We start from the raw sequence: 17,490 nt of genomic DNA, 5'->3' as shown, positions 1-17,490 counted from the left end.
TCTTTGGGAACCAGACAATCCCCAACTGTCCTACAGTGTTGCAGTTGTGTTGTGCCTGTTGGAACCTTGTTCAGTCGCTGTTGGTCTTTCCCGTTCTCAGGGTCAATCTGGAGCTTGGTATTCACCCCATGTGAAGACTGCCATCCTGCTTGTCCTAGAAGAACGCAGTTGCTTACCTGTAACAGGTGTTCTCCTAGGAGAGCAGGATTTTACTCCTCAGGAATCCCGCCCGCCTTCCCACAGCGTTGGGTTCTCCTGGTTTTATTTATTTTTTTGCTCCTAATATTTTTTTTTTCCTTCTTTGTTACGAGACTGAAGGGGACCTTGCGTAGATAGTGGCATGCAGGGCATGCTCAGTGTGCTGGTCAAAGTTTCTAGAAACGTTGACCAAATGTTTTCTGTGTTGGGTTCCATTGGATGATGACACCCACATGTGTGAACTAACATCCTGCTGTCCTAGGAGTACACCTGTTTCAGGTAAGCAACTGCGCTTCCTTCCCTTCACAATTTGTAGTTAATGGAAATTGTTTCTTCAGTTTTAGCATAAAATAGTGCACTAGCCCATACTAGGTTAATATGAGTAGTGGGTAAGCTGCATCTTTTCCCACGCAATGGCTCATTAGGCAAGATACAATTGGCTTGTATATTGATCAGCCCTTGAGTGTTAGATGCTGTATGCTGCTTAATAGTGTGGAGTTAACTGTATTTAAGATTGAATATATATTAATATATGAGATGGGGTTGGATGTGTTCTCTTGCATTACTTAGCTTAAATCAGTTAACTTTGCTTAAACATGTAGTAATTATACAGGTATGTAATGTAGCCCATGCTAGAGCCTACCTTCATTGCAGTTGAAGCTATGACAAAATAGCTCCTAAATGAACTCTTTTCACATTGTGGCACAGTACACTAATTCCTAACCAAAACCTACCTGGTACAAAGCCGGTATAAAAAGGGATCTGGCCAGCTGCAGTGTAAATTTTATTCTTGGGCCAGTAGGATGGCTTTGGAATGTTTTCAACGTTCTTAACTGGATGTGTTAACTGAAACTGAGAACACACAACCAATTATCCAACTATAACATCTTCCAGCTAAAAAAAATAAAAATACCCACCATCTATGCCTTTTTAAAATAAAAAATAAATGACACTTTTCCATTGAACAGGGCTGAATTCAGCATGAGAGGTAGGTGATGTCTTTCTTTGGTACTGAAAGGACTTGTCTACTAGTAAGAACTTTCCCTCTACTGAGCATGTATGGAAATTCCACCCCCCCCCCCCCCCCCAAGCTTCCTCCATTATTTTGTCTAAGCATAGAAGAGCCATGCAGAAGTCTCCCTGTATTTATTTTTTTTTCTCAAGCCTTGTGTGAGTGTACTCAAACAAATTTAGTTGTCTTGCTGTTTCAATAGTACTTACAACAGCAAGATGTCTGGCAAAAATAAGGCAAGAGTGACTTTTAAGAAGTGCCTCTGTGGCAAGCTGATGTCCCTTACAAATGTTGCCTGAGCCTGGATCAGGATCTGGCAAAGTCCTATAAATGTAGATGAATATCACAGCATGCTCAATGTGCCAGGGCATATAAAATGGAGGAAGTGCATTCTCTCATAAGTTGCAGTGGGTTGTCCTCCAGTGCAGCATTGTCTGTCTTGCTGGGCAAAGAGTTGAGCAGGTGTGCCTCAAACTCCCCCTTTAGTAAGTCAGGCCAAAGCCATGGTATCAAGTAGTGCTGACTATCCTCCATTGAAAAAGTCATGCCATGGAACATCTACCATTGAAAAAAGCATTGGTTTCAGTCTTTAACGCTGAGGCATAGATCTCCCAAGTATGATTCAGCACATCAACACAACAGTGGTATCCCTCTGATGGCGGGAGGGTGGTGGTGTTCACAAGCATACCGCCATCCACATTGCTGAAGCATGCAACCAAAGTTTTTGGCACCATCAAAGCATTGTACAATGCAGTGAGCCCCACACCATGGACATGTCCAATTACTGATGCAACTTTATGCAGGGTGTATGAGATCAGGAGGGGTGCATGAGAACAGGAACAGAGGAAGATGTTACCTCTACCCTCTCCAATCACTAAAACGCTTACTTTAAACAGATAACTACCAGAAGGCTTATGTTTAGATGCTAAATCCAGTATATTCTCTGCTGCTGCTTATTTGAATAGGCTTTCCATTCAAGGGGAACAGCTCATCCTCATTTCCAAAGATGTTCCACTGCCCACTGTGAATCAGAGGCCACATCTGCCTCTCAAAGTAAAAGAGCTGATGAATTTCTTTGCCTTGTTGGTTAACGAGAAAGAAAGTATTATCCTTTCTGACATTACTGCTGTGCTGCCGCCACAGGACAGAGTCATGGTATCCCCAATGAATACATTCCTGCTGCGAGGTTCTTCATCTCCCATTAACTAGTAGCAGATTCCAGCTATTCAGAGGAATAGCCCTGGTCTGCAACCCCTCTGAGGTGACACCCCCCAATCTTTGATTTGCCACCTTCAGCATTGTGGTTATTCTGACCTTCTACTGGTGTCTCCAGTACATAAATTAGGAAAACCACTTGGAGTGAATGTGCACAAAGATCTTCAGCTGGAAGTCTTTGGTTTCCTTCATCAGAACCAGCAGCTATTCTAGTTCATAATATCCTGCATCAGCTGCAGATGAGAATGTGGGGAAAGCCCCATCTTTGTACCCATATGGCAAAAAAGTTAGATCTTAATTACAGAGTACAACAAATGCTAGGATTTTAACTATTTCAATTACCTCATCTGTTGTGGAATCTGCCAAGAAAAAAAGCAAAGCATTTATTCCAATACGCCTCCAGCTTCCTCTGAAGGTGGAAGAGTTCATACGCCACCTTCTTTGATTGATCTATGAATCTCATATCTCAATTGATACTATAGGAGTTCAGTGAATGGCCTGGTTGAGAGCCAGCAGCATATGTGGTTGTGGGCATGAAAAGTTAGAGATGTTCCTTGTTTAGGGGCACACCTTTTTGAAGAAAAGTTCAGAGAAATGGTCACGGAGATAAAAGAGAAAATGTAGTAGTCCAATCAATTTCTACAGGACCTGAACAACTGTGTTCTTCAGAATGATCCTTGTATGCTTTTAAGAGGCTGTACTTCGAGAGACTCCCTTTCTGGCCTTTTCAAAGATACTGGCTTCTGCCCTTTCCTGCTCAGCAATAACACCCTCTGGCTTGTGCTCATCAGCTGTCAACTGAAAGTGATGCAACAAGTCCAGCCCAAACTTGGACCTATTTTTGATCGCTTAGCATGTTCACCCGCTGCCCTCTTCAGTAAGGGGGAGAATCCATGCCTTCCTGGAAGAGTGATGCAAGATAAAGACAAGTAGGTTCTCAAACTCGTAGAATCTGGATACAATTTTTCTCCTGGCTATCATCTCTTCTTCATTGTTCGTCTTTCAGTCCAGATCCATCTTACTTGACACAACTCCATCTGTAAACAGAATCACTTCTTCGATAGTGAGGAATTAGAGCTGGTCCCTTCGCTCCAGCATGGACAGGGATTCTACTCCCGGTACTTCCTCATCCCCCCCAAAATTTGGGTGATTGAGATCCATTCTGGTTGTGAGAAATCTGAAAAAAAGGCAAACCTATGCCAAAAGGTGTTACATATACAGTACTTCTCTCAAACATGATTATGTGAAGAACTTGACATCAGTTAATCTTAGTGCTTGACAACCTAATCTGTAATCTCTTGCCTGCCATGGGCTACAAACTGTATCATGCGGAAGCATTCTTAGTTACATCGTTTACCAGTTCCAAACTACCAACATATTTCTACACAAAATTTGTATTAAATGCACAAATGCTCCAATTTTAATATTTAAAAACTCTCAACATTTAACATACTTAACTGGCCATGCGCCTACTAACTGCTTTCCAGCATAAATCACTGTTGTGCAGAAACCGCCATGATGATGTAACTAAGAGTGCTTCTGAATTATATCCCTATGGCATGACTTCACATGAGAAGAGCCCAATGGCCCCTAAGCATGCAGTGGAATCAGATCAGTAGCATATTCATCACTCAGCCTCTAAAGTACTCTGTACTGGTGGCTGATTCATGCTGAAGCATACTGTAAAGGAGAGGCAAGTAAAAGACCCTTCCCTAGAAAACAGGAAACCTCTCAGCTAGGGTAGAACCCAGTACCAGCGCAGAGCTCCTAGGACAGGGCAGGGAAGAGACTACATTTCCCAGGTTACCTGAGCTAGGAAAAGTCCAAAGGAACTTGGGAAAGGGGTTTTCTGAGTATAGGGAAAACAGGAGCTGGCAGGGCCTAATGAATAACACCTAAAAGGGAGGCAGGAAGAGAGCAGAGCCAGAAGGGCCACACCCTTTAAGTGGGGGATTTAAAAAAGCCTGTTATTACAGAGGAGGAGATGGAAGTGGAGGAGCCTTTTGGGAGACTGAGACTGCGTGTATTAGTTTTTGGGGGTTTTTTTTCGCTCTGTACAACAAGCTTGCCTTTTCAGTAACCAAGCTTGCTCCCTGTGTCCCAGGGGCTCACTGGACAGAGAAACAACTGTACTGAGGAACCCTTCTTGGAAAGCAGGGCAGTGCTGAAAGGCCCAGAAAGCCCAACAAGAGACCAGGTTCTCCTCATGCAAAACCACTATTCTGGGGATTAAGGGGAAATACCAACTGCAGCAGAATTGTCAGTGGAAGCCTCAGCTGTGTTCGGAGTGCTACTGGACTCAGCTGAGGATGCCCAACAGGACAATACCAACAACTTAGATTAGAAGCTTAATAAAGCCCTGTATCTGAGGTCTTACTATTTAATCTGATTTTAATCTGTTTTTTGTTCTGAATTTTGGGTATGGGTTTTATCTTTAGATTGTTGGTGTATTTTAACTTGGTTATGTGGTTGTATGAATATGTTCTAACTAATGTTTGTTATGACTGTAATCCACTTTGAACAATATTGCATATGGTGGAATACAAATATGTTTTTTGAATAATTCCAATCTGGCCAAGGGAATTCCAAATTTCTCCAGTACAGATTGTACTAAACATGGATGTGTTCTGTGCAGGCTGGGGAGCTCATTTAGAGGGATTAGGGTCTGCTTAGGAAACATTTCATTGGATAAATTTCCTTGAGCTAAGGATAGTACGATATACTCTAAAAGCTTTCAGAGATGGATTGTCCAACAGAATTGTCTTCATCCAAACAGACCACCTCTTAACTATGTTCTACATAAAAAAACAGGGTGGAATGGGTTCAAACCTCCTGTGTCAGACAACTGTATAGATTTGGCACTAGCCTTGTCCCACGAAATGGTTCTGAGAACCATTCCATCTGGCTGGTAAAGAGAATGTCCTCATGGACAGACTAAGTTAGTTCCTGGAATCCAACAAATGGTTCCTGGACAGGAGAGTAGCAAACTATATATTCCATGAGTGGGTCATACTTGTGGCAGATCTGTTTACATCTCCCCTGAACAGAAAGGTTCCAAACTTCTACTCCAGAAGAGGGGTGCATGGTAAGTTAACCTTGTATGCCTTTGACCTAGATTTGGGACAGGGACTTATACACATGTATCCTGAAATTCTTTTGGTTGCAAAAACCATGATGAAACTTGGAACTATTGTCCTCATAGCTCCTTGTTGGCTGAGAGAGATGTAGTTTCTACCCTTGCAGAAGATGTCCATCCAGAATTGGTCAGGTTGGGAATATTGGGGGCTGTGTCACCTCAACATTGGGGCCCTAGCCCTCACAGCCTAGATGTTGAAAGAGTAGCCCCGAAAACCCTGAATCTGTCTGTGGAGGTGTCTCATTTTCTGACTTACAGGAAGAATTCCATGAAGAGATCCTACATAAGAACATGCCATACTGGGTCAGACCAAGGGTCCATCAAGCCCAGCATCCTGTTTCCAATAGTGGCCAATCCAGGCCATAAGAACCTGGCAAGTACCCAAACACTAAGTCTATTCCATGCTACTGTTGCTAGTAATAGCAGTGGCTATTTTCTGAGTCAACTTAATAGCAGGTAATGGACTTCTCCAAGAACTTATCCAATTCTTTTTTTAAACCCAGCTACACTAACTGCACTAACCACATCCTCTGGCAACAAATTCCAGAGTTTAATTGTGCATTGAGTGAAAAAGAACTTTCTCTGATTAGTTTAAATATGCCACATGCTACCTTCATGGAGTGCCCCCTAGTCTTTCTATTATCCGAAAGAGTAAATAACTGTTCCCTGTACATACCAGGATCAGTCCAGACCGCTGGGTTGTGTCTCCCTTCCAACAGATGGAGTCAGAGAAAAAACTGAAAAGGCACCCCTCTTAACCTGGTGTGCCACCTGCGATCCCTCAGTATTTTCTCTGACTCTCAGCAGAGGAGTTGACAGAACCTGCGATCCTGATTTTTCAAATTTCTTTAAATTTCTTTACATTCTTAACGGAGTTCTTAGACTCTAGTTTCTTTGTTAACACCTTTGGCTTCAGCAAGTTTATTGTACAAAAAAACCCCAAAAAACTAAAGTAGTGTGATTTTTATTTCACCAGGCTTTTCACTCAGCAGCGGTAGAGGTAAGGTGGGGGCTGGAAGCTCTCAAAGCCTTGTTCCCAGAGGGCCGTCTCTCTCTGGAGGGGGATTAACCGGTGGGCCGGTCCCTCCCCTCAGTGCCCCGAGACGAGTTTTCCTCGGGTGCTGCAGCGTTCCCAGAGCTCCGGAAGGCTGCGAGTCGGCAGAGTATTTTAAGGCTCTTCTGTTTCTTTCCTACCGCACTGTCTGGGAGACACCTCCCCCCCCCCCCCCCCCCCCCCGATGCCACGAAGGCTATCGTGCTCAGCATGTGGTGAGGCGGGGTTGCGCCTCTCGCGGGACAGGGTTTGTGCCCGCTGCCTACCCGGGGGGGAGGGGATTTTGGGCTGTTTTTCCACGAGCTGCGGAACGACGATTGCAATTGTGTAGGGTCCGTCGCTAGCGCGCGTGGGAACGGTGGCCATTTTGTCAGAGCCCTACCTGCCAGCTGGGGGAGAGGATTCTCCGCTTTCTCCTCCCAGCCTGAGTCCCGACCAACCGTGCGATCCAGGGCTCAGTCCCCCCTCCTCCTCCTCCCTCCCTATCGGAGCCCTTAAAGGAACAGTCAGTATTTTCTTCAAAAGTTTATTTTACTGATGCATAGGGCTTTTTTGGAGGCGGAAGCTCATCAGCAAGATGAGGAGCCCCCTTCCGCGAAGGTCGCAAGATGGACCACGACTCTGAATGTCCCTTCGGCCCCTGAGGGGGCTCCGGAGCCGGCTTCTTTGGGATCCTTTCTGGATCCTCTCCTCCAAACTTTAGATGGGGGTGTTGATGAGTCCACCCCAGTAGAGGGGGATGACCCCCGGGTTTCTTGATTGTTTCGCCGGGAGGAGTTGGATCCCTTGATCCCCCATGTTCTGGAGGAACTGGAAGTGGAAGCACCAGTCCCCAGCTCGGAGCCGGTTAAGGGGAAACCAGTACTCTCTGGGCTGCGTGCCCTGCCCCAAACTTTTCCCTTCCACCCAATGCTTAAGCAGTTGGTCACTCGGGAGTGGGAATCTCCGGATGCGACCCTGCGGGTGGGACGGGCGATGTACAAGCTCTACCCTTTACCTGAGGAAGCCTTGGATATCCTCAGGATTCCCAAGGTGGTCGCGTCGGTTACTGTGGTCACTAAGCGGACCACCATTCCTGTCACGGGAGCGACGGCTCTTAAAGAATTGCAGGATAGATGGCTAGAGGTCCTCCTCAAGCGCATCTTTGAGGTGTCAGTGCTGTGTGTTAGGGTGGCCATCTGCAGTAGTCTCATGCAGCAAGCGACCCTAGGGTGGGTCCAGCAAATGCTCACCTCACAGGAGTTACCGTCAGAGGAAGCAGATCAGGCGAATAGGATGGAGTCCGCAGTGGCTTACACAGCGGATGCATTATATGATCTGTTGCGGGCATCTTCGCGTAACATGGCCACTGCAGTTTCGGCTAGGCGGCTCTCTGGCTCCAGAACTGGTCCGCGGACGTTTCTTCCAAAACTCAGTTGGGTAATCTTCCTTTTAAGGGAAAATTGTTGTTTGGAGAGGAGCTGGATGCCCTTATTAAGTTTCTTGGGGAAAATAAGGTGTATAAGTTGCCAGAAGACAAGCCCAAGTCTTCCAGACCCTTTGGGGCAGCGCGTTACCGTTTCCGGGGACAACACAGATTTCGGCGGTCTCAGCCTCCTGCTTTTCCCACCCGACAACAGACTTAGAGAGCTCAGTCTTGGCCTACTTCCTTTCATGGTCGGAGGCCATTTCGGGAGGGAGGCTCTCAAGGAGCTACTGGAGTTAAGCCATCCCAATGAAGGTGTTCCGACCCTCTCCCCGGTTCCAGTGGTGGGAGGTCATCTCTCCCTGTTTCTCGAGGAGTGGGTCATGATCACGTCGGACCAGTGGGTCCTCAATATCATTGCACACGGTTACGAGTTGGATTTTGCCCGCCCGTTAAGGGATCTTTTTCTGATTTCTCCCGCCGGCTCTCAGACCAAGCAAGAAGTAGTCGGGCAAACCCTGAGTCGGTTGAAATCCCTGGGGGCCATTGTTCTGGTTCCTCCACAGGAGCGCAGGGCCAGCAGGTACTCCATCTATTTCGTAGTCCCGAAGAAGGAGGGGTCCTTCCGGCCGATATTGGATCTCAAGATGATCAACCGAGCCCTTCGGGTTCCCTGACTTTGCATGGAGACTCTCCGTTCAGTCATTGCGGCCATCCACTCGGGAGAATATTTGGCCTCTTTGGACCTGACAGAGGTGTATCTTCACATCGGAATCCGCAAGCGCCATCAGCAGTTTCTCCGGTTCATGGTCCTGAGGGAGCATTATCAGTTCCAAGCTCTCCCGTTCGGGCTAGCGACAGCGCCTCGGGTCTTCACCCAGGTAATGGTGGTCGTGGCAGCAGCCCTGCGGCGGTAGGGGATCTTGGTTCACCCCTACCTGGACGATTGGCTCATCCGGGCCAAATCGGAGAGCTTCTGTCGGGTCGCAGTGAGCAAGGTTCTACTCCAGCTCCAGTCCCTTGGTTGGGTGATCAACTTTGCCATGAGCCATTCCCTGTACGTACCAGGATCAGTCCAGACTCCTGGGTTTTGCCCCCCCTCTAGCAGATGGAGACAGAAGTTTACAAAACCAAACTCCGCCTATATCTAGGCTGGTGCCACCTACAGTCTGGCAATATTCTTCTGTCTCCTAGCAGGTGGAGAGGGTGCAAAACCTACAGTCTGTGTAGAGCCTAAGTTTTTAGGTGATAGAGTAAAAAAAAAAAAAAAAAAAAAAAAAAGGTTAGCTAGAAGGTAGGTGTTGTTGTTGTCAGGAGGGGAAGGACCGCAGAGGCTTGCCTGCTGGTCCCAGTCCCCGCCTCCCAGGGGAGGGTAAGGTCCTGAGGGGACCGTTCCCCCTGGTAGAGGCTGCCGAGGAGTGGGGGAGCCCCATATACCGGCACTTACAGGTCTGGGGGTGACACCGGGGTTCCCGGCTCACTCCCCCCAGCTGGCTCCGAATCCGAGGTAAAGTTTTGAAAAAAAAAAAAAAAAGTGAGTGCCTGTTTTGTGTTTTTATATTGTGCTGTTCCTTGCTGTTGTCTCTCTTTCCTCGCGGTTGCTGTTTGGCGTGGCGATCAGGGGAGGGCTCGGGGCTGATTTTCGCGGGCTTCCCCTTCCCACTCCGCGGCGAACCATGCCCAGGCAGGCTGCTTGCAGGGCCTGCGGGTCCGCGGCGGCGTGGCTGTCTAGGGACAGCCTTTGTTCCGGATGTGTGGGTGGGGGAGAGGGAGGATCGGCGTCGGCATCGGGGACCCGGAGGGGTAGGAAGCCTCATGCCGGGTCCTCCGCGGCTGTCTCAGCGTTTTCGGAAGGGTCGTCTTCGGCGCTGCCAGGGGCGGCCGCCATTTTGGGCACGTTTTCGGCGGGAACGGCGGCCATTTTCTCGGCGCGGGCAGCCGAGACAAACGCGGGCCTACGGGACAGAGGGGAGTTTGTTGCCCTGCCGCGTTTGTCCCCCCAGCAGAGGCCTGCTGGGGGGGGGGGAAAGGCCAGTAAGGGCCAGGACTCTCAGTGAGGATTTCCCCGGGGAAGGGGGTGACGAGGAGGGCTCCTCGGACTCGTCTTTTAATTCTCAGTTCGTGCTTCTCATGCACAAGGCCTTTAAGGCCCGACTCCTCGCCAGGAAACGGGTCCCAAGGGACACCATCCTCTGAGATTGGCGCCACGGCGGAGAAAATGCCGAAGCCCGGTCCGGGGGCTGGGGGGCCGGATAGGGCCAGGCCCCTTCGGTCCCGGGGGGCCGAGGGTCATCAAGACTCCTCTATGGAGTTAGAGGACCTGGAGGAGCCGACAGAGGATCTGGAGTTTCCATCCCAGCCCCCGAGGGGGGTTGAGGGGGGACGGAGAGCCGGGGGCTAAGGGTTCCGGAGCGCCCCATGGAGCTGAGGGGGATGATCCGAAGGTGGTCAGATTATTTCGGAAGGACGAATTAGGGCCCCTCATTCCGGAAATCCTGGGGGAGCTGGGAATTCCGCTTCCACAGGTTGAGTCTAGTCTTGGACAGACGGATCCAGTCGTATTGGGGCTCCAGGGTCCGCCTTCAGCTTTTCCGTTGCATTTCTCGGCCTCGGACTCACTTTTTAAGGAGTGGGATACTCCGGATTTGGGCCTGAAAGTGGCAAAAGCCATGGATAAGTTATATCCACTGCCAGAGGACGTTCTGGAGCTGTTGCGCTTGCCGAGAATAGATTCGGCGGTAGCAGCGGTAACGAAGAAGACCACTATCCCAGTGACCGGAGGTACGGCGCTTAAAGATTTACAGGATAGGAAGTTGGAGGTTCAACTTAAGTGAATTTTTGAGGTCTCGGCGTTGGGAATTCATGCAGCGATTTGCAGTAATTTTTCTTTGAGAGCAGGTCTTCGCTGGGCGCAACAGCTCTTGGCCAATGAGTCCCTGTCATCGGACGAGGTGAGGCAAGCAAGTCGGTTAGAAGCTGTCATCGCCTATAGTGCGGATGCTTTTTATGATCTCTTGCGCACTTCCGCCAGAACTATGGTGTCAGTGGTGGCGGCGCGGCGGCTGCTGTGGCTCCGTCATTGGGCGGCGGATGGCACCTCCAAGGCTTGGTTGGGTTCCCTACCCTTTAAGGGGAAGTTGCTGTTTGGCAAGGAATTGGAGGATCTGATTGAATCCTTAGGCGAGAATAAGGTGCATCGCCTACCGGAGGATAGGCCAAGATACCGGGGGGCTCCAGCCTCTCGTCCTCAGTTTCGCGGCGGTCTCAGGCCACGGACGTCTCGAGGATCGAACTCTTCGTTTCGCCACAGTGCTACCCATCAGCAATCTTATTCTCAGTCCTATCGTGGGCGCCGTTTCGGCCGTCCGGGAGCCGGTCAGAGTGCACAGGGCGGTAAGCCTGCACAATGATGTGAGGCCGGTCCATTCTTTCGTTCCCAAGATTGGCGGCAGGTTGAGCCGGTTTTACGGGGAATGGACCAGAGTCACGTTGGATCAGTGGGTACTAGAGGTGATAAGACACGCTACGCTTTAGATTTTTCGCACCGCCCGTCCCGGTGTTTCCTGGTGTCCCCTTGCGGGTTTTCAGAAAACCGCCGAGCGGTGCGATCGACCCTAGCTCGGCTGCGCGATCTCGGGGCGATAGTACCGGTCCATCCCGACGAGCTCCGAGAGGGCCACTATTCCATTTATTTTGTAGTACCCAAGAAGGAAGGAACATTTCGTCCCATTCTCGACCTGAAAAGTGTCAACAAGTGTCTGAGGATTCCTCTGTTTCGGATGGAAACGTTGCGGTCGGTAATTGCGTCTGTGAGGAAGGGGGAGTTTCTGGCCTCTCTCGATCTCACAGAGGCATACCTTCACATTGGCATTCGACAGGACCACCAACAGTTTCTCCGGTTTGCGGTAATGGGGTAGCATTACCAGTTTCAGGCGTTGCCCTTTGGCCTGGCAACGGCTCCTTGCACGTTCACCAAGATTATGGTGGTGGTGGCGGCGAGACTCCGCGAAGAGGGACTGTTGGTGCATCCATATTTGGACGATTGGCTGATTCGGGCCAAGTCGAAAGAGCTTTGTCATCTGGCGGTTCAGCGGGTTCTCCAACTGTTACGCTCGCTGGGTTGGGTGGTCAATGTAGCCAAGAGCCATCTGATACCGTCTCAATCCCTGGAATATTTGGGAGCTTTGTTCGACACGTGTCAAGGCACAGTGTCGCTCACGCAGGATCGAATACTGAAGTTGCAAGCTCAGATCCAAAGGTTGTTACGCAAGCCAGTACCAATAGTATGGGATTACTTACAGGTATTGGGGTCTATGAACTCCACGCTGGAGTTAGTTCCATGGGCGTTCGCTCATATGCATCCTTTGCAGTCAGCGTTGCTCTCCCGCTGGCGCCCAATCTCGGAGGATTACTTCCTCGGCTTGCCATTGACCCAGGACGCCAGAGACAGCTTGCCATGGTGGCTCTGCCAGGCCAACTTGAGTCGAGGGGTTTCGTTGGAGACTCCATCGTGGACGATGGTTACCACGGACGCCAGTCTGCTCGGTTGGGGAGCGGTCTGTCTCGGGCAGGCAGTTCAGGGAACATGGTCGGCTCGGGAGGCGTCGTGGTCCATCAATCGGTTGGAAACTCGAGCGGTGCGGCTGGCTCTGTTGAGGTTCCTTCCTCTTCTCTGCGGTCGGTCGGTCAGGATTCTGTCGGACAATGCGACCACGGTGGCTTACATCAGTCGGCAGGGGGGAACCAAGAGTCAGCCGGTGGCGGCCGAAGCAAGGTCGTTGATGATATGGGTGGAGGCCCATCTGAGCAGTATTGTGGCCTCTCACATAGCCGGGGTAGAAAACGTCCAGGCGGATTTTCTCAGTCGCCGCTGGTTGGATCCCGGAGAGTGGGAGCTCGCGGGGGAAGCATTCCAACTCATCTGCGCTCGGTGGGGCATGCCAGCGGTAGATCTGATGGCTACGTTCAAGAACGCAAAAGCTCCCCGGTTCTTTGCTCGCCGTCGGGAGACGGCAGCGGAAGGGGTAGACGCGCTAGTGGTGCCGTGGCCGACAGATGTGTTACTCTATGTGTTTCCTCCGTGGCCTCTCATAGGAAGGGTGCTACGTCGAATCGAGAAGCACACTGCAGACGTGATAATCGTCGCCCCAGAATGGCCGAGGAGGCCGTGGTTCGTGGACCTGCTGAATCTAGCGATTGAGGAGCCACTTCGTTTTCCGTATCTTCCAGACCTCCTGCACCAGGGGCCCGTTTGTTTAGACCTGGTGGATCGCTTTTGTCTAGCGGCATGGCTTTTGAGAGGCAGAGGTTGAGATCTAAGGGGTACGCGGAGACGGTGGTATCTACCCTTTTGCGTTCCCGTAAGAAGTCTACGTCCCTGTCTTATGTGCGGGTATGGAGAGTTTTTGAGTCTTGGTGTATTGAGCACGGCGTGGTGCCTACCCGAGCGGCTATCTCGGACATACTTCTGTTTCTCCAGGAAGGTTTGTCCAAGGGTCTTTCCTGTAGTTCCTTGAGGGTGCAAGTGGCGGCGCTAGGTTCCTTGTGAGGTCTGATTCATGGAACATCGGTGGCAGCGCATCTGGATGTCGTGCGTTTTCTTCGGGGGGGCACGGCATTTGCGGCCTCCGTTTCGGCAGCCTTGCCCGTCCTGGAATTTGAATGTTGTCCTTAAAGCATTGTGTGCGGCATCTTTTGAGCCTATTCGCAGAGTCACGCTTAAGGATTTAACTCTAAAGGTGGTATTCTTGGTGGCCATGGTATTGGCGCGACGGATTTCTGAGCTTCAGGCTCTGTCGTGTCAGGAGCCTTTTTTGCGAATTTCGGATTCGGGAATCTCGTTGCGGACGGTACCGTCTTTTTTGCCCAAGGTGGTTTCATCTTTCCACGTGAATCAGACGGTCGAGTTGCCATCTTTTGGGCAGGTGCAGCCTTCGGATCCTATGGCTAAGGATCTTCATAAGTTAGATGTGCGACGCGCGCTGCTGCATTATTTGGAAGTCACAAATGCCTTCAGAGTATCCGACCACCTATTCGTGCTCTATGGTGGTTCAAGGCGGGGTAAGGCGGCCTCCAAGACTACGATTGCTCGGTGGTTGAAAGAAACCATTCGGTCGGCATACCTTTTGCAGGGAAGGTCGTTGCCCGCAGGGCTGCGAGCCCACTCTACTCATGCCCAGGCTGCTTCCTGGGCAGAATGCCACCATATACCTACAGAGGAGATCTGTAGGGTGGCTACCTGGAAATCAGTCCACACATTTGGATGTGAAAGCGCCAGGGTCGACGGGGTTTGGAGAAGGGGTGCTTAGAGCAGGCCTCTCCGGCTCCCACTCCAAGTAAGGTAAGCTCTGGTACATCCCAGGAGTCTGGACTGATCCTGGTACGTACAGGGAAAAGAAAATTAGGTCCTTACCTTTTGCTAATTTTCGTTCCTGTAGTACAGAGGATCAGTCCAGAGTCCCGCCCAGTATTGGGTTTCTACCGGGAGAGGCTGTGTGGTCTGTGTGTTCATCTGTTTTCTCAATCAGGAGAAATTATTGTTTGTTACCTCGAGTTCGGTCCCCATTTGGGGGGAGTTATACTTTAGTATTGAATAGTATTGAGGTAATTTTAATCGTTATCAGGATTATATGTTTGATGTTGTCCTGCTTTGACATTAAGTAATACTGCCAGACTGTAGGTGGCACCAGCCTAGATATAGGCGGAGTTTGGTTTTGTAAACTTCTGTCTCCATCTGCTAGAGGGGGGGCAAAACCCAGGAGTCTGGACTGATCCTCGGTACTACAGGAACGAAAATTAGCAAAAGGTAAGGACCTAATTTTCTTTTTGATACCATCTCAGGTCCTCAACTTCTTGGGAGCACGTTTTGATACCTCGGCAGGCACGGTCTTCCTCACTCGGGAGAGGATGCTCAAGTTGGTGGCACAAATCCGTCGGTTCCTGTCCTTACCCCTGCCCATAGTGTGGGATTATTTGCAGGTACTTGGTTCCTTGGCGTCTACTCTGGAAGTGGTTCCCTGGGCATGGACGCATATGAGACCATTACAATGCGCATTGCTTTCTCGGTGGGATCCGAAATCAGAGGAGTTCCACCTGCCTTTACCACTGATGGAAGCAGCCAGGTCCAGTCTCGGTTGGTAGTTGATCCCAGCCCACTTGTTACAGGGGATGGACCTGGAGAAGCCGCAGTGGACATAGTCACGACGGATGCCAGCCTCACTGGTTGGGGGGCAGTTTGCCAGTTACAATCCGCTCAGGGTCGTTGGACAAGTTATCAGGCGACGTGGTCAATAAATCGATTGGAAACCCTGGTTTCCAATCGATTTATTGACCAGTCGCCTGGCATTACGCGTCATTACGTGTCATTTTCCCTCTGATAGCTCAGCGTGCGGTGTGAGTCTTGTCAGACAACGCGACGACGGTAGCCTACATCAACCGCCAGGGAGGAACCAGAAGCTGGTTGGTGGCCTGGGAGGCCTAAAGGCTCATGACGTGGGCAGAGCACCATCTGGTCCGGCTGGTGGCCTTGCACATAGCCGGGGTGGACAATGTGCAGACTTTCTCAGCCGCCAGCATCTGGATCCCGGCGAGTGGGAATTTTCTGACGCAGCTTTCCAGCTGCTCACTCGTCGCTGGGGGGTCCCACAACTCAATCTGATGGCAACTCAGACAAATGCAAAGGCGCCCCGGTTCTTCAGTCATTGGAGAGACCACGGATCGGAAGGAGTGGATGCTCTCATTCTTCCGTGGCCTCGCGACATACTGCTGTATGTGTTTCCGCCTTGGCCACAAGTGGGCAAGATATTGCGTTGGATAGAGAACCACGTGGGGTCTGTCATTCTTGTAGCCCCAGAGTGGCTCCGAAGGCCGTGGTTTGTGGATCTGATCATCTTGGCGATCATCAGTCCGGTGCGTCTCACCCATCTTCCGAATTTACTTTGACAAGGTCCAGTATTTTTTGATCGGGTGGATCGCTTTTGTCTATCAGCCTGGCTTATGAGAGGAGGCAATTGAGAAAAAGGGGATATTCGGATTCTGTTATTTCTACCCTTTTGCAAGCACAGAAATCGTCCACGTCTTTGGCATATATTCGTGTTTGGAGAGTTTTCGACTCTTGGTGCTGCGGATTGAAGGTGCCCCGCGTCTGGCTTCGGTAGCACACATTCTATCCTTTCTGCAGGAGGGACTGAAGAAGGGTTTAGCTTGCAGTTCTCTCTGGGTGCAGGTCGCGGCACTGGGTTGTCTGTGGGGCAAGATTGATGGGTTTTCGTTGGCAGCTCATCCAGATGTGTCCTGTTTTTTAAAGTGGGCCAAGCATTTGCGCCCTCCAGTACGACAGATTTGTCCTGCCTGGAGCTTGAATTTAGTTCTCAAGGGCTTATGTGGTCTTCCTTTTGAGCCCCTCCGGCGGGCCACGTTGAAGGACTTGACACTCAAGACTGTCTTTTTGGTAGCCATTACCTCCGCGCAGCAGATTTCTGAGCTTCAAGCTTTGTCGTGTTGGGATCCGTATCTCCGTATTTCAGATTCTGGAGTTTCGCTATGGACCGTTCCATCCTTCTTGCCCAAGGTGGTATCAGGTTTTCATGTGAATCAGACGGTAGAGTTACCGGCCTTCCTGAATTTGGATCCGGCTTCTGCGACGGATAAGGATCTGCATAAGTTGGATGTGCAGCGGGTTCTCCTTCGCTATCTAGAGGCGACCAATGCCTTTAGATTATCGGATCATTTGTTTGTTTTATTGAGTGGTCCTAGAAGGGGACACAAGGCATCCAAAACTACGGTTGCTAGGTGGTTGAAGGAGGCCATTTCCTCCACTTATCTTTGCGCTGGGCGGGCCATACCAGAAGGCTTGAAAGCGCACTCTACCAGATCTCAAGCGGCCTCTTGGGCAGAGAGCCAGTCGGTCTCGCCGCAGGAGATTTGTAGAGCAGCCACTTGGAAATCGTTGCATACTTTTGCGAAACATTACCGTGTGGACGTCCGTGATCTGGACGTCAACTGTTTTGGCAGCAGTGTACTTCGTGCAGGACTCTCCAGATCCCACGCCAATTAGGACAGCTCTGGTACATCCCAGCAGTCTGGACTGATCCTGGTACGTACAGGGAAAGGAAAATTGGTTCTTACTTGCTAATTTTCGTTCCTGTAGTACCAGACGCCCGCCCTTGGTTTTTGGAGAGTCCGTTTTTTCTGTATTTTTTCTTCCTTCCTTCGGCAGAGTTCTTTATGGGATTAGGAAGGAATCTTCTTCCTTACTAAGTTACCGGCGGTACGGTTCATTTAGTTTACCTCGCGTATTGTTGTAGCCACTGGTTGTTAGGTTTGGGGATTTGTTCTCCTTTATTGGTTATTCTGCTTTGATATCGTATATACTGAGGGATCGCAGGTGGCACACCAGGTTAAGAGGGGGTGCCTTTTCAGTTTTTTCTCTGACTCCATCTGCTGGAAGGGAGACACAACCCAGCGGTCTG

General features: G+C 50.1%; 1 protein-coding gene across 2 annotated transcripts in view; it reads right to left on the bottom strand.

Moving 5' to 3' along the window:
• FAM166A (family with sequence similarity 166 member A) overlaps positions 1-17,490 on the bottom strand; it is a 183,327-nt gene that overhangs the window by 17,172 nt on the left and 148,665 nt on the right. For both annotated transcript variants that reach the window (XM_029611906.1, XM_029611907.1), the window contains exon 6: positions 933-1,050. In XM_029611906.1, the coding sequence (XP_029467766.1) occupies positions 933-1,050 (118 nt within the window). The remainder of the gene's footprint in view (positions 1-932; positions 1,051-17,490) is intronic.

The sequence above is a fragment of the Rhinatrema bivittatum genome, chromosome 8 (assembly GCF_901001135.1).
Source record: "Rhinatrema bivittatum chromosome 8, aRhiBiv1.1, whole genome shotgun sequence".
Classification (NCBI taxonomy): Eukaryota; Metazoa; Chordata; class Amphibia; order Gymnophiona; family Rhinatrematidae; genus Rhinatrema; species Rhinatrema bivittatum.
Note: the sequence above shows the minus strand (reverse complement) of the source record. Positions and strands in the feature narration are given on the sequence as shown.